Source organism: Rosa chinensis, chromosome 3, assembly GCF_002994745.2.
Source record: "Rosa chinensis cultivar Old Blush chromosome 3, RchiOBHm-V2, whole genome shotgun sequence".
NCBI classification, from domain to species: Eukaryota; Viridiplantae; Streptophyta; class Magnoliopsida; order Rosales; family Rosaceae; genus Rosa; species Rosa chinensis.
The window spans coordinates 6,200,469-6,223,831 of record NC_037090.1 but is presented as its reverse complement, the minus strand read 5'-3'; the positions used below and the strand labels follow the sequence as shown (position 1 = coordinate 6,223,831).

Sequence of the window (23,363 nt, the reverse complement as noted above, 5' to 3'; positions counted from 1 at the left end):
GGTGCATCACCAGGCTGTTGCTGCACGAGCTCTTACCAGTTCCAGAGAAAGAGCTCATGTTCATTGTCGTAGCAAAAATGAACCTCGGGATCGAAATGCCTTGGGAGATAATGTCGAAAATGGGGAGGGTGTTGATGCTGATTGTGAGAATTTCATAGAGTGGTTCCGCGACGGGTGGAAGCTTGAGAGACAAATTTCTGCTGAAGAGTTTCGGGACATGCTGGATAGAAGTGCTTAGGGTTTTGGGAAATACATACAAGTATAGGGTTTAGAAATTGTATAACTAGCACCTGTTGAAGAGTTGGCTGATCTACCACTCTGTGCTGCTTTACAATTTCAGAACCCGTCTCTGCATTTCCCTAGATCGTTTATTTTGTTCGACTTGTAGTCCATTTTACTTTGATCGATAAGTTCTGTGTGATTTTTGCCAGACACAAGAACTTCTTTCAGAGTGTGCAAGTTTTTATGGTGAAATAATACTTCTAAACAATAGATCTTTCGTTCTTTGGTTAATGTTATTCGACTCTACATTGTTTATAGAAGTTTGAAAGCTTCAAATGCCCTAAACCCTGAATCTAGAACTTCTTAATCAGACTAATGATTTCAAATTTGCAGACTTAGAATTTGCAAATCTCTGCAAATTTGATCAGAACATTTAAAATTATATTATAGTTACCGACGCAGTAGACATTGAAGAACTTCCGGGAAATTAGACTACAGATGAGGCTTTGATGACTGCAGGTACACTTAAAAACTGTTTTCTTTCTGTTTATGACTTTGCAATGGTTGCTCATGAGTGTGATATTACTCAGGTTCAATTTGTCAGTCATCGATAAAACAATGTAAGAAGACCATAATTCTAAGATCCAATCCATCGTCAAAATGAATGAGAACCCGATGCAGCATGAGTAACTCCCTTTTCCATAAAACCACTATCAGTAAAGTATGCAAGATTTTGAAGTTCATGAAATTACAATTTGTACAAATCTCAAAACCTAAATCAAGTGGTTGATGCAGTAAAATTGACCAATAAAGACAACAGTGTCAGTAGAGGCATGAAGATTGATTTGGCATGAAGAGATCACTTCTTGGATGAACCGAATCCACCAAATCCCATCATTGCTGCAACGTCAGGGTCAACTTCAATTTCCTCATCGTCTACCTTCTCTTTCTGAACCCAGGAAAGAAGATTCAAGAGAATCATTATAGAAACTAAAAAAAAAACGGTAGCACGATATTGATTTTTCAACTCGGGCCAAACAAAGATTAAAAAGTACAAGAATCAATTCTACCAACCTTCTTCTCTTTCTTCTTTTCTCGACGTTGTCGCTTCCTTTCCTCTTCTTCTTGCTGCTGCTTCAAGATCCGTTCATCAAGATCTGAGAGGGAAAAGGATTAATCGGATTTTTTACCACTCACCCAAATCTTAAACATGCAATAATTGGTCTAAGTCTCAACTTAAGTCTAAAAGGATTCATTTGCTTCTCAGTGCTTCAATGTCTTACCTTGCTCAGTGAAGGGCAGATCAGTTTTCCGCTTCTTGAGCTTTTCAAATCGACTCTGGACCTGTACACCATTAAATGAACTCACAGTTTAAAATACAAAGTATTTACAAAGATGCAAATATGTCCTTTAACTAATTAACAGACGAGAGAACTAATATGATTTCTACAAGTTCTGTGATTATCTTCTTACATCTCCAGAAAGTCGCATGTATGTTCTAATTTTTCTTTGGTCTGAAGGAATGCCCTACATTTGGATTTCTGTGTATCTATTTCCAATCTTTGGGTAATCAAGATGCGCCATTCTCAATAGATAAATGATTCTTAAACTAACCTGTTCAAGAGATGCCCGCTCTACCCGCATAGACATACCCAAAGCTCTTTGATCTACAACAATGAAAGTAATTATTAAAGAGCAACCACAAATAGATACAAAGGACAATAGAAACATTTTTAAATGAGCATTTATATGGAGATTACATACGTTTTTTGCCATTGATATGATCCAAGTAGTTTGCAGAATCTTTTACAACGCACTCACAAACTGAACAAAAGTATCCAGCCTGCAAAGAACTCAATCAATCAAAGAGACAGAGGAAACAAAATGTTGCAGCACCAAGGCTAGAAAATGACCCGGCTCAGATTCACTAGAAGATACCCAAGAAAATATACAAAGTCTTTGGTGAGCAAAATTAAATTCAGGTTAACTGCAATATGATTGCTGGCCTCTCCAATCAAATATTACAAAGATTGTTTCAAAACTCTTGATATGTTTCAATTTCAATCTGACTACCAATTTGTGCAGTCAACCTAAGTTGTGGTCCCCCAAATAGTTGGTAGTATTGGCCATTGCATCAAAGCAAGACAAAATGTCGGAAATGTGTAAGAAAATTTAGTCACAGAGAGAGAGAGAGAGAGAGCACTACTACATCCCAGTTGAGTTCTTGGGTTAGGTCTAATAACAACCAATAATCTAACTACCTGAAGTATAGCTTAGTAATGCTTCCGGAAGTATTATATGATTCATTTATCAAAAATAAAGCCTTTGACATGTAAAATCATGCTCATCTTTTTAACACAGAAGGTGAAAGATCTTCATCATATAATGATTTATTGGATTACATGAAAATTAAAAAACTATTCAGCTGTCTGAATCAAGAAAGAGAAGAACCACAAGTATGAACACCGTAAACTATAAAAACAAGAAGAATGCAAATCATATTATTGCAAAGAACTATGCAAACATGGCAAGATTTTACCTGCTGGCTTAAAGGTGCTATTGGAGTAACAACCTGCAAAACACAATTCAGTGAAAATGAAAAATCAAACACTGACACTGAAAAAAAAAATCAAAATATTTATTTTATCAAAGCTGTAAGCAACATAATATCCAAATAAAGAAGCTATACAAACTACTGAATATATGGATCATTTGGGATTGTTTCTGATACTACTAAACCAAGTAGAGGGGACAGAGAAAGTATTTCTGTTCTCCTTACTCTTCATATAATATTTTGCACTCTACTTCATTAATCAGATTTTTCTGGGCACAGCATCCTAAACTCTAGAATCTTGAACTTGATAGGCCAATAGCTAGACAGTATCCATAACATGACCTGGGTATATCCACTGCATCCACCTCTTCTAGTATCATTATATTACAAAAGATAGCAAAGTGAAAACAACTGAAACAATATCTTTTATACATATCCTGGTACAGAATCTTTCGAATCCTGATATATGCCAACTTCTTTAAATAACATTAAAAGTTGTTCGGGATACCAGAACAACCAGCTCCAAACAATACCATTTAGGAAAAACAACGCTCATCTATCATCCACAAGGAACTCAAATGTTTCAGCTAAGTGCTAAAATGAACACATCTACTATCTCAATTCACCAGGACATTTAAATTCATTCATGATAGCTAGTCAATCCATGACGGTACATGTGACAAAATAATTAGCCGCAACTGAGCTATCCAAGTCCAAACTGGGCAATAAATTTGGTTACCTGTGTTTTCCCCAAGCGAGATTCAAGGTCTACTTCATAATCCCTGTGCTTCAATGGCTTCCTCTGCACCGGAGGACCTTTCGCTGCACACGAAAATCAAATACACAAACCAATTTCAGTCTCCACCAAACAAAACCAAATTGACCAACACAAAGAGGCACCAAAAGAAAAGACTCAGCAAACTCACATTTCGACTTACGAGCTCCCTCCTCTTCCTGAAACCACAATGCAAAACCCCAAAATTAAACAAAGAAAGCATATCACTTCACTAACATCTCAATCAATGCCATAAACAAAATAGCACTAGGGTTTGGAAAGTAGAAACCTTTCTTTCACGCTCGCGGGCTTTCTCAGCATACTCTTCAAGATCGAATTTCCTTCTATGAGTATTATCTACTCCAACAGCCTACACCCAAAAAATAAAAAATTAATCAAAACCCTAAAAATCAATACTTTACCCTAACTGCGCCAATTGATTGATTCTCAGTGAAAAAAAAAAAAAAAAAAAGTGAAGGTTAATTGGATGTTGAACTTACCCCATTGCTAGCCATGGCTGCGCAATTCAATCTATGAGCTCAATTGGGGTTCCGTCCCTCAAGGATGTGATTGAAATTTCGGAGAGACAGAGATTTAGAGCTAAGGGCTACTTTACCAGAGAATCGAATTTATGAAAATAGGACGAAAGATGATGGTTATGGTCGGCTATTAAAAGTAGTTTTAGGAGGGTTTAGTTAGATGTTTTCCCGAGACAAGTAACAAGACTGGGTGTTTGGTCTAGTGGTATGATTCTCGCTTCGGGTGCGAGAGGTCGCGAGTTCGATTCTCGCAACACCCCTTGGTTTGGCCATTTTGATTACCCGCGTCTTTTTTGTTGTTTTTTAAATTTTATTTATTTGGTCCAAATTAGACAAACAAGATGTGTAACGTGGTCTTTTGACTATTACGTGTTTTTGGCAAGAAGATGGCACCTGATTGGTTCACCTGCCAGAGGGTTGCTTTTGATTGGTCAACTGTGCATAATTCTTTTTCATTTTTGGAAATGAAGTTGCTCACCTCCCCAATCAACTTTTGCCACGTGTTTCATAGAAAGACTATTCTTCAACCTTCATCAGTAATTAACCTTGGAAACATCGTAAAGTACATGGCAAAAATTTACTGGGGCATTGACATATAATGGAGTAAATCTGTTCTCTTCTTTTCAGTTTTCATCGTCATATAAATCTAATTGTTGTGATTCTGTTTGTCTGAATCACCATGCCATTTCACGTAGTAACTGAATATCATTAGGGCAATCATACACTCATGGATAACAACATAAATGGATAGATGACAGAATAACATCAAGTATATTTATTGGTTATTAAAAATAAAATTATATATAAATATCAACAGTTAAGATCTGCTAAATCTACTGATTCACTTGCACTGTTGGTACATAAAATAATTTTTCTCCATTTGTTATCAAATTATCACGATTCTATTAGTTTGAATCACAACATTTCATTAGTTCAAATAATAACATAAGATCACGGCATTGACGAGACAAATCTTAAATTTACCGTGGGTGTAAATAATTTCACAATGAACATTTGGTGGAGTACCTTTCACTATACGTAAAAAAAAGTTAACTTTCTTTTTCATTTTACGCAATAATATAGATTATTATTATTTTTAAAAGAAAAAGCAAAATTGGAGTCTTACGTAGAGGAATATAAAAATAGAGCAGGGAGAGCACCAGGAGTCCTCAGAAAAAAGCAGGAATAATCAGAACGATGAGCTCAAAGACTCTATTCGCTATCGGAGCCCTAGCAGCTCTGCTGTTTGTGTCATCGGTTTTCGCAGACGACGTCGTCGTGCTGACGGAGGACAACTTCGAGAAGGAGGTCGGTCAAGATCGTCCTGCTCTCGTCGAGTTCTACGCTCCCTGGTAATCTCTCACTCATCTCGATTTTCGATTCTAAATCATCAAATTTAGCTGCTCTACTTATACAACGATCAGGTCTGTATATTATTGATCCAGACGAATCTAAATCAGTTAGGAGATTACTTAGTTTAGCCAAGTGTAAGAATCGAAATTTTTTTTGAATTTTGTAGTTTGATTTTCTCGAATGATGAGTGGAAATTAGATGCGTGTGAATGATATCAGCTATGGTTAATCTGAGCTTGTTCGATTGGAGATCTGTGAAGAGCCGATTTGGAATTGTAGATCTAGCAATGATTGTAGTGTTCGATTTCTTAATCTTGTGGAAATTGAAATGATGCTGTTATATATGCGGATTAGATTTCAAGTTGTTACCTATGAGGCTTTAACTTGCATCATTTCGTTCCGATGCGTTTTGTTTTGTGCAACAACTTTGATTGTTTATGCTATTGTTGCGTATTTTGTATTGCAGGTGTGGACATTGTAAGAAGCTTGCCCCAGAGTATGAGAAGCTTGGCGCAAGTTTCAAGAAAGCAAAGTCTGTTTTGATCGCAAAGGTAACTTGTTTGAGTGTAATAATTTGGGCACTTAATGTCCTGTTAAATTGTGTCTTGACGGATTCATCTTTTGATCTAGACTTGATTTTGAGCTGCCTTGTGAGTTTCTGTTAGAGAAAATCACTCTCCTACAAGCAGTGCCATAATCTCATGTGTACCAAACTTGTGCGTCCTGAGCCGCCCAGTTTGAAGGGGGGTGTTAGAGAAAATCACTCTCCTACATTGATTTCCTCTCCACAATCAAATCTGATTGTGTAACCTCCACAATCAAAACTGATTGTGTAACCTCTCCACAATCAAAACTGATTGTGTAACTGTAGATTAGTTTTGAATATTTGTATTTATAGCATTGAATTATGTTGGTAACAGTAGAGCAGATCTTAGCTATATAATGGTACAATTGTAAACATACAAATCAATGAAAATCATATTTAACAGTTTCAATCATTGATACCTAACTGATTGAAATGTTCTTTTACTTCATTTTATGATTCTCAATAGGTGGACTGTGATGAGCACAAGAGTGTTTGTGGCAAGTTTGGAGTTTCTGGTTACCCCACAATTCAATGGTTCCCAAAAGGGTCCCTAGAACCCAAAAAGTGAGTGTCTTTCCCTAGCTTAGTTCAAAGGTTTCTATTGGATAGTTTTGCCAACCGATTCTGAATTGATGCTCATATTATATGTTTCACCATCCTTGTATATCTTGATAGTGCTGTGGTAGACACTTTCTGATTGAGTTATACATGTATTAGGTATGAAGGTGCCCGTACTTCAGAAGCTCTTGTTGAGTATGTGAATAAGGAAGCAGGTATTAGTTTCACCTTGTATTGCTCTTCTCTTCAATAGACTAAATAAGCTTGTCGATATTCTGTGGACGAGGTTTTAATTAATTTTTCTTTTTCATTATATCTTGCAAAGGATATTTTGATAAAAATAAAAAATAAAAATTTCAAAGGATAATGGTCCATATTCCTTAAATTATTCTTGATTTTTCAACTTCATGTTTGCAAACAGGGACCAATGTGAAGATAGCTGCAATCCCATCCAGTGTTGTGGTGCTTACACAGGATAATTTTGATGATGTTGTCCTGGACAAAACAAAAGATGTACTGGTGGAGTTCTATGCACCATGGTAAGATCATATCTTAGAATTTCCCTTGGCGATGATGGTATCTTGGTGGAATTTAATTGGTAGTTTGCATCTTTAAAACAAATTTTCACCTTCTGCCCCTCTTATCTTTTTGTGGCAGGTGCGGACATTGCAAATCGCTTGCTCCTGTAAGTTTATTTCGCTACGCAATGTTTTTGTTGTTGCACCTCAATCCAGTGCGGGAACAAAAGCTGACCTGATTATCTTCTGTGTTCTACCAGACTTATGAGAAGGTTGCAGCAGCATTTAAGTTCGATGGAGATGTAGTGATTGCTAATGTTGATGCTGACAAATACAAGGATATAGCTGAGAAGTGAGTTTATTGTATTTTGGGTACATTTTTACGGCTTTTACATGGACAAAATATGATGGGGGAATTATGTTGGAAAGAAAAATGAGGGTTAAATACATGGCCTGATGCAAAGTCCTGTGCAGGTATGGAGTGAGTGGATATCCTACATTGAAATTTTTCCCAAGGGGCAACAAGGATGGTGAAGAGTATGGTGGGGGCAGAGATTTAGAAGATTTTGTAAATTTCATCAATGAGAAATGTGGGACTAGCAGAGATGCGAAAGGGCAACTTACTTCCAAAGTTAGTAACATTTTAAATTGATTAACATACCTGATCAGAATAATGTCATTTCCTTATCAATTATATTCTCTTATGTAGGCGGGAATAGTCGCACATTTGGACGAATTAGTGAAGGAGTTCGTGAAAGCTGGCAGTGAGGAGAAGAAGGCCATCGTTTCCAAGATCGAAGAGGAAGTTGGAAAGCTCGAGGGTTCTGCTGCAAGGTCAGCACAATCTCTCCCTATTTTGATAAAGTTTCTTTTTGCACATTACTTCAATGAATAAGCAATTAGAATATTTTAGGGATACCAGCCAGTGAATCTTTTGATGGCTATCTTAGATATATTCTAAGCCCATCATATCCAAATGTTCACAGTTGATTTTCTGATCACATGTCAACTTATCTTTATGTTTAAATTTCAGATATGGTAAGATCTACGTGAATGCTGCCAAGAAGTCTTTGGCAAAAGGTGGTGACTACGCTAAGAATGAAATTCAGCGGCTTGAACGCATTCTCGAAAAGGTCTGATCCTTACCTTGGATATTAGACTTAATTGCATTTGTTATGTCTTATGATCAATATCATTGTTGTTACTGATTTGAATGACATGCAAGGGTTACTGTTTTGAATGACATGCAAGGGTTACTGATTTGAACTTGCTTCACCCTTCTTTTTCTGTTGGTACAGTCTGTCAACCCGACAAAGGCTGATGAGTTCACTCTCAAGAAGAACGTTCTATACACCTTCTCTTCATCTTCATGAAGAGGCACTTCCTCACTTCCAGGGAAAGGCTATGTAGTAAACCTTGGTTTGGGGGAAGTCATCTCCCAACTTCTGATCGTCTTCGAAAGGATAGTGTTTCCGGTGTACTCTCGTTGCACATCTTTTGACTAAACATTTTTGCGCTTCGAGTTTATTATTCGTAGAAGAGATCGAATAGCCAGATATGTTAACAATAATTTAGTGTTTTTGCATCATCAATATCTTATGAACTGAGGACTGCAATAGCTTGTTTCTTCTTGAATGTTATGTCTTCAATCAGACTACCCTGTACCGTTAGGTCTAGGATGATCACATGATCAGACGGTACTTAACTATATGTCGCAACAAGCATTGAACTAGAGCTTTGACATAACCCCAAGTTCCTAAACTACTACTTGCTGGTTCTTGAGTACTAGTGTAGAGAATAGGATTCCCTGAACCGTTTCGAACAGTAGTGACCACTCGACATCCCAGTCAGAAAACGTGGCTGGCACCACTTTTTCTTCTGTATCGACTGTGGCCTGTATCGACGTTCATGTGAGTCATTATTTAAAAGGGGAAACAAACAAAAAGTGATACCCCATTGAGACCTTCATGTAACAGGAGGTATGAAGTATAAGAGGTAACCCAACACCTTTCTTTCGAGACTTGCCTGGCTGGTCAGAAGATTTATCTTCCCATTGGTGTTTGCTTTTTTATTTCAGAAGCGTGGGGTAACCAATGAACCATTCCAGCAATGTGGTGATGACAATCAGACAACGAGACCAGAAATATAATGCTTCCGCGAAGTTCTATCACTCTATGGAACATTAATGTTAAAGTACACATATTTTGACACATCACATCAGTAGAATAGTCACAAATTAATCCAATGGAATTAGTTTACCTCTAAATCAAACTGCTTTACTTAATATATCGGTATATTGATATACTACACACAAACTCGAGTGCTATGAAATATTGAGACTTTGAAGTCGGGAGCATACTGTATTAGTCACTGTTTACTAATCGGTGAAGTTACTTGATAATTCGATCAATACTTGCATTGTATAACCGGTTGACAATAAGATTCTGCAAGAGAGAGGTGAGCATTGATTCTCTATACCATTATCGACCCTTTCGAAGTTACCACCTGAATATAACTTTCGGCACTCTATGATATTCCAGAAATATCATATACTACAGACTTTTCATTGAAAAAAACTACTTTTTCAGTGGATCCAAACGATAGAAAGTCTAGAATATGCCATATATACCAAAGATTCAAAGCTATAAAAGCAAGAACATCCATGGGATATGATTTATGATGAATGTGGGGAATGGGACCATTTGTGGTAACAAGAAGCCCGAGTTATGAAAGAAATGCAATGGGACTGAAGATTGAACTATTTGTGAGACTGGATTTTGTGTTTCAAAACGGAACAGTTGCTTTCTGTACAGCCCTATACTTTTTATGCCAGCATAATCCATTGTGGGAATACATAATTAAAATCTGGATAATGAACCCATGAGCAATAATGAACCTGGGGACCATGATGGGATTTTTGCTGCTGTTTTCCCCAGGCTGAAAAATTATATGTCCCCAGCATAGTAATGGACTTGGGTCCTCAAATCAGATCTCAGAGTTATCAACTCTCAAGAGTTTCCATCATAGTCGCCTATTCAGCTTATTATTTCCGAAGACTTTGAGCATCCAATAAAATCGAATTTGAAGTATTCAACTATTCAACTCACAATAGATTTTACATCCAAACAATATATTCTCGATATAGGTGAATTGTAACGTTGACGTGAGGAGTGGACGAATTGTTTCGGTAACTTGGGACTTGACTCGTATGTAACCCAATTTTGATCAAAAGTTCAAAAAACCGAATTTGTGCTAGACTTTCATGTTATCAACCAAACGTTATTTTCTCAATCTGGATTCTGGTATACTACGCTAACAATTTCAATATCTTGAATTATTTTCCAATTCATGGGTCACTTGGAGAAATTTATATTAATTAAGTTCCCCAAAGAAGCATCCAAAAAGAGATATATTAATTATTCTGACTAGGAAAAGATGCATCAAACATAGTTCACGAGAATGTCTCATAATCTCAAACTCCTCCTTTATGTCTATGTGAAGGAAGCACCATGTCCCTCTTTGTAAATTAAGATTTCACTTGCACTTTAGTAAAGTCCGTATCTCGAATTAGATCTTACCTAGTTCGTAGGTGGTAAATGTTTACAAGAAAAAAAGCAGAAATGATGCTACTTGTACTAGACAAGTTTGCTTTTTAGAGTCCCCAAACAAGCAACACCATCCAAAAAGCAAGTTGGGTCACCTCAAAAACCCAACTACCATCTAATGCAAATATGAAATATCCCAACACTACATGTTCTTAATCGCCATCATTCATTTTCTAGATGTCTATTTACTTAATGATGCAATTAAGCCCCATAGCAAGAACCAAAATACTCACTAGTCATTATCCTCAATTTGGTTTAAGCTTCGAAAATTCTATAATCCTATTTAGTAATGAAACTCCGGAATCGAGAGTTATTGATTAGTCACTTTTTTAGCCTCCAAAGTAATGAAACTCCGAAATCGTGAGCCGCTGATTAGTCATTGTTAGAGCCTTCGAAATAATGCAACCCCGGAATTAAGAGCCATTAGATCAGTCGCTGTTTGTGTTTGAGGTGTGTCCTCTACTGTGATCTAATCTTACAATGGCCCAACTCCAGAGATTAAGCAGAAGGTTGAAGTTTTAACTTATGCTTAAAGTTTTAACAGAAAAAACCTTGGTAGTACAATACCCTCTGTACCATATCTAGTTATCATCTAGCTGACCACATCTTTTGACAAAAGCTCTCCCTTAACATGAGATATAGGGTAAGCAATATCAACTAGATCATGTGGTAGATCATCAGACTGATGATTCAGGTTCAGATTCAGATTCAGACTCAGTAAAAGTATCCAGAACAAAAGTAATAGATAGATATATATAATCATCATATATAGATTTAATTGATACCAACATCATAACCAGAGTGACAGTGCTACAGAATAATTTACAGTGAGCTAGGGCTAAGCATCATCTTACACATAGTTGCTGGGAATAAAAGAATTATCCCACAATTTCATCATACCCCCACAGACTACTACTGCAGATCTTCTCTTTTAGACAAAAAAAAGAGATCTTTAAGAGCTACCCACCAAGAGGATCACATAAACAATCCTCAACAAAAGAGTAAAAACCAAAAAGAAGATTAAAAAAAAAAAATCTATACACTTCCTTCCACAACATAGGCTTTTTAACTTTAAACCGACTAGTTTTTTTTTTTTTACCTGGAAGAGACTGGGTTTAGTGCTCTAGCAAACCCAGTACTCATGGCAGCTCCATACCCCTTTGAGCTAAAACCCAAGCATCCAAGCAATCCTTGCCTGTAGGGCAAGTAAGTCTTCTTCCTCATTTCCTCCGCCTGAGCTCTATTAGCAGTGTAATGCAGCTCGTGAAGCGACGGAGCCATCCGCCGCTTCCCGACTCCGTTGGCTGGTTTCCCGGCCACCGGCTTCTTCCCCGGAGCAGACCCACTTGCCCCCTTGGCTTTCTGGGTCACCGGCTCCGTCCCCAAATTTAAAGACTCCTTTTGACTCCCTCCCTTCATGGGTTTCTTCTCCTTACCACTACTCGAGAATGAGATTGTGGCCCAGAATTTGTTGTTACTCCTCCCTTCACTTTTACTCCTGTGGAGAAAATCTTTCAGAAAGACCCATCTTTTCGAGTTTCTTCCAGCTGAGGATGATCTTGAAGACGAAGCCGAAACCGACGGAGTAGTCTCCAAGCTCCCAACTTCTTCCTCCTCCTCCTCCTCACCATTCTCCGGCTTCTTCTTCTTCCCCAAATCACCCTCCTTCAGATCTTCCGCAAAGCAACAGTCATTATTACTGATTTCATTTTCGCCGTAAATCTCGCAATCAAAGGGCAGGTTTCTCATGGGAGACATGGATCTCGTTCTCCGCCGCAGAGACTTGTCCCTCATCCTCAGATCTCTGCCTCTCAGCGGCCCGAACTCGAATAGATCATCTCCATCTTCCTCGTTGACAGATTGCAACGGCGCCTGGGGCTTTTCCAGGTGGGTGGAGAGCTTCATGGGCCGGATCTTTCCATTCAAGAACAGCTCATCCGCCGAGCTCATCGGCCCGGTCGCAGTAGATCCATTCGACCCGAACCGAGCTGAGAACTCGAACTCCGACGCCGCCGTGTCAAACGAAGAAGAGTTGGGTGAGTTGAGTGAATTTGAAGAGAGGACAAAGTGCATTGGGCTCGCCGGTGCACTGTAGAAGAAACCGCTGATGGGTCCGCGGCCGGGGCTGGAGGGAGCGCTGACGTAAGGGGTGGAGCAGTTGCTGTCAATGTCTTCATAGAAGAAATGGGGGTCGTGGGTTTTGTGGGTTTCGCCATTGCTAGGGTTTGGAAGGTCGAGGTTTGGTTCAGGGGTTGAGCTATGGCCATTGTTGGAGGTTGGTTTGAGCTCCATTATTTTCAAGAGTTTGTTGAGAGAGCAGACAGAGAAGCTCAGAGAGTCGGAAAATATAGTATGGAGACTGGGGTGGTGGGATTGGCCCCTAGAGTTGGTGTTTATTACGTTGATGCCATGGGTCTTCTTAACGTCCGTACTAGAGGTCTAATCTTTTTTTAGTTTATAATTATTTGGGGTTAATTAACTTAACAACCACATCAGTCATAAATTAATTGAAAAAAATGGAATGAAAATGAAATGCATGATTTAGAGTGAGACAGTGGGTGTGAGCTTTTTGGAAAATTCCTAAACTCAAGTAGAAGTCAATATTTTGACACCAAATTGTGAAAACACTTGTGAGGCATTGTGGACCACTAAACCATCTGGTTTTGCTAATAATTGGAACTTGATTAAGAGAATCATAGTTGTCATTAATTTTCTCTTCTTCTTTTTTGTTCTTGAGAAAAACTCTTACGTACAAGTGAAAAGCCGAATCAGATATCATATCCAACAGTCATGTGATTAGTTATATATGAAAAGAAGATAAAACACTTAAATTACACTTGAGAATGTACGTGTCGCTTTGTTACTCGAAAATCAGATTCGTCAACGAATATAGGGACAATTGTTAAATGTAAGATTCTCTCTGCCTGTTGTAACGTTTTCTTATTCTAATGCTCATTCAATACAAGATTCTGCGTCTTGTCTTGTCTCTGTTCTAGATTTGTAACGCAATAACATTCCATCATGACACGAGACCTGAGTCTCTGTTCTTATTCTCTTCATAATCGCCTATGAATCTTACACCCTTAAAAAACTTGAGTCGAATATTACAGGTGGAGGAATTACTTATTTCTGAATAAGGTCATTCTTTGAAATCAAAAACTTAGACGAATAAATACATCTTTGTCAATGAGGTTCAAGTGATATTCTTGTAAACTAAAAAATTATAAAAATCATTCTTGACATGTTTCTCAATCCTTATCAAGTATGAAAGATTATTACGTGTACTTAACAAAGAGTTAGGATGGCGTCATTTTCTTCAGGGGTTGAAATGTGTCCTCATTTAGGACTCCATTGAATTCATATCCCCTTTGGCTTCAATATGTTTAATTATTTTCAAACCGTTTCCCTCAATTCCTACCGGTGAGGTACGCACTGATTACATGTCTACGTCAAAACATATTAACAGTTACAAATACTAATTCGTAGAAATACATCTACCCAGATATTGTACATATTATAAGTCCATATTTTAGTTATTCTCAAGTGATTATTAAACTAATTAGTCAATGATTAACTACCAACAGATTCAGCAAAACATAGAAAAAAGGAGAGAAGAAAAGTCAACTACTGTAAACCCTAGCCTGTAAACCTAGCTCAAGTTGAATGGAATGCATTTTCAATTTAAAATGTTTTATTAAACTTAATTATCAAGTGGAGCAGATGTCTAGAGTGCTTTCTTCACATACAATTATAGCCAAATTTGTACTTGAAATTTCTTTTTGTGTGTAATGAATTAAATTCATGTTTTGTTGTGCACGCGAAAATAAATATAATCATTTCATGTAATACACATAATCTTTAACACAAATTCAATGAACAATATAGACCGAATTTATGTAAATTCAAGTAATCCACATAAGATTTGTACCCTAAAGCGTGGTTGTTTAAGAGACAAGAAATGCATTAGGGGATGAATTATCATGGAAAGGGTTTTCCCATTGAGAGAAGAAAAGGGATCGACTTGGGAAAATGAGAAAGTGGAGCTCAACCTCTTTCAGAACACACAATAATAAATTTCTGGAGGCAGAGACACCAGGCATGGCCGCACATCATTTATATTATTTACTCTGTCTTTGCTTGTTCTCCTCTCCTACCTTTTCCCCTCTTTAATCCTTTTACCTACAAAACAGTGAAAACACAGACGTTAGAGTACCGGCCATGGCCGTCCGATTGTCCTTGAGATCAATGACCCAGTTTCTTTATTGTTCTTCATCTCCTTTAAACATGTTATTAAATTGTCCACATTTTGTTTTCTGGTGAGTGGTGCCTAGATTTGAGAATAAAAAACACAGAAACGGTTTTGGACATTACCCTTTGATCTCCAAATACAAGGCATATAGCTCTCCTCATAGGATCCTAACTTTTGGGCAGCTATTCCAAGGCTAGGGTTCTGCATCTTTAGCCACCAATTGTGATTAATAAACTAAGCTATTGTATTTAACGAGTAAGCCTTATGGTTAAAGTATAATATGCTAATCAGAATGAGGATAAATATACTAGTTAACCTAGTAATCTGTAAACATTGTTTGATGGGGTCTCTTTTCAGGTTTCCCTCTACCCAAGAAATAAGAATATTGGTTAAGACGAGAGAGAGAGAGAGAGAGGGGAAGACAGAATATCAGCACTGGCCATACCCATCTGGTATGGAAGAGACTCAGGAGAGATGCACAGCTATATTTTTTGGTTGAAATGGAAAAAGCCGGAAACTACTCGTCAACCTCTTGTGCAATACTATGTTGGTGTCCTAGGGGTCAAGAGTGGAGATCAAAACAAAAAATACCGAATCTGTAAAAGACTGTATAAGAGAATCTCTAACAGATTAAATGAAGACCGATAGTAATAATATCTGATCAAATTTGAAGAAAAATTAAGCTCAAAGAGAGTAATGTAAGATTAGACTAAAAACTCAAATAGAGTAACTAAATCCAAATGAAGTTTGATGTTACGAATTTATCTAATAATCTAGGGCTTGTCAACAAGACAAGAGCTACACTATCTTTCTTAAAATTTTAGCTGGCATTATTGGAGCAGTAATTAGTCTAATTAGCAGCCAAGTTTCACTTTCACAGTTTCTTTGTACTACCTTTTATTTATAAGTGACTTGCAATGGTGGAATACTATAACAAGTGGGAGATGCATCTTGCTTTGGTGACAAGACCACATCACAAAACCAGTATCAGATTCAAGGCTAGACCACTTAACCACCACCAGGCTGAAAGAGTATGGAAATATGGATAACAAAAAAGAACCAATCTAGTTTTGACAAAAGACTTGAGCAACCACCATGTGGGTTTAGCCAAACCTGCACATGTTGTGTTTTCTGAGAAATGTGAATCTCGGGTTACTGTACATAAATCACAAAAATGTTATTTTTCACATCCACAAGCTTCTAGTCAATGAGCCATTAAATAATACCCATGAATTTATTCATCAATTATCATCATTAGGGTGTTATAATATAAGGGTTTTGCATACAATCAACTTTTGGCATCCATGAATTTCCATACCAGCAAATCCAACAATCCATGGTGGTTGTAGCTTTAACTTTATAAAGATGTAGGCTTTCTTAGGCGCTACATCAATGAAAATGAGGTAACACTGATATGAACTCTTTTGTTTGAATCTAAACAGAAATGCAGAACTTATCACTCAAAGAAGTTGAAAGCAGGCCCCCACTTGAATAACCATCTTGATGTGCCTTTGTAAGCTTTTGGTGACACATGATTATCAAGATGATAGATTCTTCATGATGGGTCTATTGTGGTATTTGGTTTGTTAAGATTTGGACAATCTTTTCCCTGCCAAGGTTAACCTCTATAGAAATCTAAAGTCAATGAGAGGAATTTCTACATATTTCAAGTCTTCTAAAAATCAGTTAAATTAAAAATTATTCAGCTATTTGATTACTATAATCTATTTCTGTTTCGGATGGCCAACCCATTTTCATTATAAGTATTTTGAAGAGATAATTTTAAGAAGAAGAAAAAAGAGACAAGGATTTAGGTTATTGAGATTGTATTGTGTGTGGTTTTGCAGTGTCAATTAAATGTAGTGTCTGGCTTTTTTGTGGGTTATATAGCAAAAATATGCAACCACCGAGTACATTAGTTGTTATAGCAGCCCCATAAATGTTGGTTCTGTGTTTGCTATATAAAGCTCAAGTCTTCTTTTAACATGTTATGGTATAAATGAGAAGTTACTGTCCTGCAACCCAAGTAATTAATAGTCATCTTCAATGTGTTGAACTTATTAGGAAAATGCTGCTGCTGTTCAATTATACAGATAGCCTTGTCTCCCTCAAGGAGGAATTGCACTTGAAGACTATGACACTTCGTTTTCAATTGGCTCAATAAGATCCTTCTAGTTGCACAACTCTGCTTCTCTGACCCAATAAAATTGCAACACACATGTTTCTGGTTCAGTTGCTTCTGTTTTTAGTTAAAGAACCAAGGGAACAAGTTTCTGGGTTAAAGTTTGTTCATTTTCCCCTAAATGTTTACTGCTCTTGTTATTGGAGACTTTTCATTTGGGGTAAATGCCTTTTTCTTGGAGGCCATGACAGTTTCTCCCGAACCCTATTTTACCATGGAAATTTACTCTACAACTCTACCAGTCAATTTCTAGTCTGAGCAGTACTGGACCCTTCACTGGCCAGAGGTCAGATTGGTACCATTGCAAAGCTTGAAAGTACCTGAAATCACATGGTTCATTGATGAGATAAAGGGTCCTGACAACAGACCTTAGTCTAATTTACTGTTCCTAACAAACCCAGGATCCTCAAAAGGTATCTGAGAGGTTAAAGATGGAATCTTTTGCGTAGTAACTTTACACAACTTTACATCCCGTAGATATTGCAGTGTGCAGCAGTAATAATAAATATGAAAGCTCCACCAGACCAGTACTTTTGGAGTTTTGCGTATAACCTTCCCATAACTCCCAGTAAAATAATAAGTTCTATACTACTCGAAATTACACGATGACGATATACATAATGTGCTGTAGATTCTCAGCAAAGATAAAATAGTGACTGACTGAAAATTAGATCAGAAAAAAGATTATCCTACATTATCCACCAGGTAAATTATTCGACCTGCTATGATACATTGCAATGAACTTCATAGTACAAGGTCACCTTAGGAGGGTCTAATACAGCAGAATATCAGATACTAACTCATCTACTAAACAACCTAGTATTCCCTTCTCAATCTCTACAGCTTCCTCAAATGCTTCAATCTCAAAGTCGAGCCATCTCCCACGCTGAGTGCTCATGTCCTTGTCCACAAGGTCATCGGCCATCAAGTCCCCCATATTTTTCCAAACCGAAATTTCTTTATACAGTTCCTCAGCCAACGATTCCTTCCTCTGCGACAATGTCTCCCATCTATCCCATGCTTTCCGGCTTCCAACAACAATTTGCTTGCATCTGTTGTGCAGGCTTTCGTTTACACTGTCAAACAAGAGCTTCTGCTGGAGCTTCGGATACTCTTCTTGATAGTGTAAATTATCAAAGAGATTTGGGGAAATAGCACAGTCGGCATCACCCAATGCAAAATCTTCAATCACTAAGTCCACCTGGCTAAGTATATACTGCACATATTCTCGTTCCCAATCGTTTGATTGATTGGGAGAATGAAAACCAAATATTCTAGTCATATTTTTTCCACTCACTTCCCAAGTGAAGGCCGAGTCAGATAACTCGGAAGCACCACATGGTTGGATTTCAAATGTGGAGAATAAATTGATTTGATCTTGAGCTTGAGCAAATGAACACCTCTCACTCTCACATCCTGTAAATGGAGAGCATAATACACACGTTCAGTCATTTTTCTTTCAGAAGTGCATGTATTCTTTCAAAATATTGTAATATATGCGCACCATACAAGAGCCTTCACCAAGCTTGTCTTCTCTAATTATACCATAGGGAAAATTTTGTTTTTTATAATCGACACTTATTTTTATGAATGTATGTACTGAAAGGTAAAATATAGAGGAAGAGTAAATCTACCATTGGCACTGCTTCTGTTATCTGTGCAGCTTCCACTCTCAAATGAGGGTTCCAAAAATGAAAGTGGGTTAAGATGATAATCAAAATCCTTTCCAGTTCCACTGTTTTTGCTGCTACTGCTACACTCTTCCATCCCTTCTGGTCCCTGAAATTGTTCAACAGAACTTGATTAGCGTCTTCATGATGCAAACATGATAACTCGGCTCTTTTGATGAAAGGCATGTTCAAATTTATTGCAACTAATTGAAATAGTATATCCTTCAGCAATAACTTCTTGATCAAATGAAGATTACTAATACTAAAGCTAACTTCATCTCTAACATCTTCGCTCTGTATAGGGCATTTGAACTTTAATAGAGAACATAGACTAGTGAAGTATGATTTCATATTTTAAAAATGCATATATGATTTTAATTTGGCAACAAAATAAATTGCTTTACAGTCTGGTTGCCAAAACTAATCCAGTCTGAATGGTCTAATATCGTGTTTAAGTGATTGCATCTGTGCAGGACCTACCCACAACCCAAATATTCATCCACATGATAAATAATTTGCTCAAGTTATCAGAAGGAGTTTTAGGAACAACATTTGATTCGATCATTGTTTATTTATTACCGCAACTAACTGATGTACATAACATATTTAGTTTCTGGGTTCAAGGAAAACCACCATTTAAACATTTAGCAGAAACAATTAAGTCCTTTGAAACACCTTAAGTCCTATGTCACTCCATCTTAAAAAAACAAGGAAACAGATCATGATTCAAGAACATTAAGAATAAAACAGTAGCAGGAGAAAAATTTAAACACAAAAGAAACAAACCTGCCACTTTTGGTTTACATCAGGTGACGGAAAATCAAAGTCTGCTATGTCATCAACTTTATCTCTGAGCAAACCAAGTTCGAACTTCTTGCCTCTTGATGTGGTGCTTGCCTCACTGGAAACCAAATCTTGCAAGCTAGACGAAGAACTAGCAGAAGTCCCTTCACCAAACAGGTTATGCTGAGATGACTCAACTTTGCATGTCAATTCTTGAAGCTTTTGTTCCAAAAGAACACTCAAAGCATCACCACCAATCACATTCAACCCAGGTAAAGAAAGTGTAAAATGCTCTGGGTCGCTTTGCTGATCATTATTACCAAAAGAATCGATACAAAATCTGTTATTCATACTCACAACTTGGCCAGTGGACTGCAATTCAGAAATGGATTTTTTCAGGGGAGAAGTGAATGTAAATGAAACAACATCCATGTCTTGTTTTCTATTATCCATGCACAAATTGGTGTACCCCTCCATTGCAACATTACATTTTACAGACCTTTCATCCTTACCGATCAATCCATTATAAGCAGCAGTTTCTTCTAAATGAAAGTCCTGACTAGCAGACCGTATCTTCCCAGAGACATCTTTAACTGTGGAGAATTCCTTTCCGGTAGCAGTTGCCATTGAGCCCATCTTTCTTGATCCAGTTTCAGAGTTTACAAGAACCTTATTTACAGTCCTATTTGGCCGACTAGAGCCATTAATTGACCGCATTCTTCTAGTAGGTTGATTAGGAACCACATTCTTTGAAGTCATTTTATCTTTGTCAGATACACAATTCTGCTTCTGGTTGTTCTGCTTGAGCACACTTCTGTTGCTGACAGCAGAAGTTCTCTTATGCACAGGTCTCTGTGTGCTTTGCCGGCTCTTGGAGAACTCATTTTGTTTGACCTCATTCTGTTCCTTCTGGTTTGTGAAACTTCTATGACTGAAGGGAGGGGACCCTTCCTTTCTCTGAAGATTGGCCTTTGCTTGTACTGCCAGTGGTACTGCTTTTCCCTTATTCCTTATATCATTGTAATTCTGTTTTTCTGAATCCACAGAAGCCTTGAGTACTGGTACATTATCTGACCCATTATAGCTCCTGTAACCAGGCCTTCCTTTCATATATTTAGCATTGGGTCGTTCAGGTCTTGATACTTTAGGCACAGCTTCCATCTTCTCTTTCAAATCCCGAATTCTCAATGGAATTGAAGACGACCTCATAGATGACATTTCGCTCTTGGAAGATTCTCTAGGACTTGCCTCAATCATCTTTGCAGCTGCTTCCATTATGTAAGCCGCATTCTTTGTTGGGATGAAGCCAGGAGTCTTGATAGGTGACAAAAGCTTATGGTGAGTAACTGGAATAGACTTGGCTGATTTTGGAGGCAAGACTTCTGTTTGAAATCTCTCAATTGGCCGGTTTTGCACCCTCTGTGCCCTAGATTCTACAGGATTCCTTGAAACTGTATCCAGCTTGTTGGGCATATTCATGTAATCCGTGGCATAAAAATCACCCCACAAATTAGGATTGACCCTGTCATGATGAGTTACTCTAAGTGAGTGGGAGTCGATTGATAAGGTAGAAGATGAATCAGTAACCGTTGAAGTTGGCAATGAATCAAGACCCATTAATCTAGCAACTACCCCAGGGGCTCTACTCCCACCTCCTTCATCACTAGTCACCGACGAAGCACAATTCCAATCGCTGCTTCCTTTATTACTTGAACTTGCTCCTTTCTCATCCAGCTCAACCTGGAAATATACCCATAGTATAAAAAACCAGATTCTTACCAACTATACCAAACAAAAAAAAAACACAAGAGGAAGACAAAAATGAGAGGGTAGAGAATCATTTCCTACCCTATTGAGCCGTGTCTGCGAGAAATTCTCCACATTCTCTTTTCCTTGCTGTGATCCTTTACAGTCAAAATGGCATTAAAGTAAGGATTATGATCAACTAAGAAACACCTACTGAACAGATATGCAAGACGCATACCCAAACATACATGAGAAGTTGATACCTACCTGATGATTCAGAATTGCTAGAGAAGAGCTTCTTCCGAGATTTGCCATTCCAATCAAATAAATTGAAAAAACCTTTTGAACGTTTTTTCTCAACCTCCATTTTCTCATCTGCAAACCCATAAGAGTTGGTGATTTTAACTAAACAATGTTACTAAACAGAACCCATTATACAAGAATTTGCCATGCTTCAAACCTTTAGATTGCAAAATCCGACCCAACAAAGAATGTGCAAAAGAATCGAAATAGCACAATATCAACAATTACTTATCGCAAGATCAACTCTACCTACATTGCTCTGTCACAACTTAAAAGAACCCATTAACTCCTAAAGCTCCATTTTCAGAAACATATAGACAATAATGACCATTCAAAATTTTCTTACAGAGTGCCACATTATTGAAATCAAGAACAAATCAAATCAGAATAAACCACCAAAGACATTTTCAAATGAAAAGAAAGCACAAAGCACAAACCATTTCAGTCTCAGTCTTACCTAAAATTCCTCCATCTGCCAAAGCCGCATTCTCCAAACTTCAAAGCTCACTCCTTTACTTGACAGAAACAACAAATCACTCAAATCTCAAACTACCCAGAATCAGAAACCAAGATTTAAACACCTTTATTCAAATGGGTACCCTCCAAACCAATCTAAACCACACCCAAGAACCCACATTCCCCAAAACCCAAGTTCCTCTCTTTTCTCTATTTGGGGTTAACCCTTTGCACTAAATAACAAGCACAGTGGGAAATGGGGAAGAAAATAAGGATCTGAAAGAGTAAAGAAAGAAAAAGTTCGAGTCTTTAAAAATGTGAGGAAGAGTCAAAGTGGGAGAACCAAACTTGCAGAGAGTGAGAGACAGAGTGACCCAAGAAAATAGTAAAGGTTTAAAATTGAAGAACAAGAAAGGTCTGAGTTGAGTAAAGAATCGAAAATGAGAAGAAGAAAGAAACACAAGACAACACAGAACAGAACAGTGGTGATGATGAGAGCTGTTGTGTTGAGTGGCTGATGAGACCTGTGGAGTATCAAAGATTTCAACTTTTTTCTTTGGGAAATATTTTTACTATTTTTGATGTACCCACTAACTTATCAGTGCCATGCCACGTGTACTTATTCTTTTGGACGAAGATTTTGGGGAATTGCCTTGATTGGAGTTCAAAAGGAAACCCATTCTCCAAAGAAACAAAAAAGAGTTCAAAGGGAAACTTCTTCTTCCTCCAATATTTTTTAATTTTTCATGGAAAATGAGGTAAATTTTGCTTGGAAATGAGCTGAATGTGTAATTTTCGAGGCATGTGCATCAATGTCTTTTCAGTCAAAGACTTGAAAATTGAAAAATTGATTCAAAAAAAGCACAAATCGAAAAATACAAGTTTTGATCACCTAACCTAAACACGTTATAAAACTGTTTTGATGAAATTGAGAGATTGACAGATATCAACAATGACGATCACCTCATGAATGTTATGTGACAATTTTTTTTATTTTTTTTACTCAAGAAATAAAATTGTCAATCATCTATAATCATGATCGACTATGATATCATTCGAGGCATGACTAAAGCACCCACCTATGCAACCAAAATTGTATTGTACATTATTGATCCACAAACATCACACCAGGAGAGTAATAAGAGATTAATGAAGTGGGTCCAAAAAAGAAACAAAAATGGGGTCCGACCCGGCTCGAGAGGGATTAGTCATTACCTACGGGTGGGGGATATTTTGGTTTAACAAAAAAAGAAACAAAAATGGGT

At 37.4% G+C, this 23,363-nt stretch overlaps 4 protein-coding genes and 1 non-coding gene across 5 annotated transcripts; 2 read left to right on the top strand and 3 right to left on the bottom strand.

The window, feature by feature from the left end:
* Positions 1–880: 880 nt before the first annotated feature.
* On the bottom strand, positions 881–4,208 carry LOC112192981 (zinc finger matrin-type protein 2). The gene is made up of 10 exons (XM_024332954.2): positions 4,052–4,208; positions 3,841–3,921; positions 3,703–3,730; positions 3,516–3,598; positions 2,762–2,794; positions 1,987–2,065; positions 1,837–1,889; positions 1,506–1,566; positions 1,297–1,379; positions 881–1,171 (listed from the first exon to the last, which is right to left on the bottom strand). Exons 1-10 carry the CDS (start codon positions 4,064–4,066, stop codon positions 1,082–1,084), a joined length of 606 nt encoding a protein of 201 aa, XP_024188722.1. The 5' UTR covers positions 4,067–4,208; the 3' UTR covers positions 881–1,081.
* Positions 4,209–4,278: 70 nt separating this feature from the next.
* On the top strand, positions 4,279–4,350 carry TRNAP-CGG. The gene has a single exon. It is a non-coding gene; the product is annotated as a tRNA-Pro (tRNA).
* An 865-nt stretch (positions 4,351–5,215) lies between these two features.
* Positions 5,216–8,739, top strand: LOC112193408 (probable protein disulfide-isomerase A6). Its single transcript, XM_024333552.2, has 11 exons — positions 5,216–5,442; positions 5,909–5,993; positions 6,495–6,592; positions 6,746–6,801; positions 7,008–7,125; positions 7,244–7,271; positions 7,365–7,456; positions 7,579–7,735; positions 7,814–7,938; positions 8,138–8,237; positions 8,403–8,739. The coding sequence occupies exons 1-11, from the start codon at positions 5,288–5,290 to the stop codon at positions 8,475–8,477; spliced, it is 1,089 nt and encodes a 362-aa protein (XP_024189320.1). The 5' UTR covers positions 5,216–5,287; the 3' UTR covers positions 8,478–8,739.
* A 2,720-nt stretch (positions 8,740–11,459) lies between these two features.
* On the bottom strand, positions 11,460–13,071 carry LOC112194887. Its single transcript, XM_024335139.2, has one exon. The coding sequence runs from the start codon at positions 12,999–13,001 to the stop codon at positions 11,805–11,807; it is 1,197 nt and encodes a 398-aa protein (XP_024190907.1). The 5' UTR covers positions 13,002–13,071; the 3' UTR covers positions 11,460–11,804.
* Positions 13,072–17,754: 4,683 nt separating this feature from the next.
* On the bottom strand, positions 17,755–22,632 carry LOC112192790. The gene is made up of 6 exons (XM_024332663.2): positions 22,100–22,632; positions 21,607–21,714; positions 21,442–21,497; positions 19,597–21,333; positions 18,775–18,919; positions 17,755–18,556 (listed from the first exon to the last, which is right to left on the bottom strand). Exons 2-6 carry the CDS (start codon positions 21,704–21,706, stop codon positions 17,913–17,915), a joined length of 2,682 nt encoding a protein of 893 aa, XP_024188431.1. The 5' UTR covers positions 21,707–21,714; positions 22,100–22,632; the 3' UTR covers positions 17,755–17,912.
* Between the last annotated feature and the right edge of the window lie 731 nt (positions 22,633–23,363).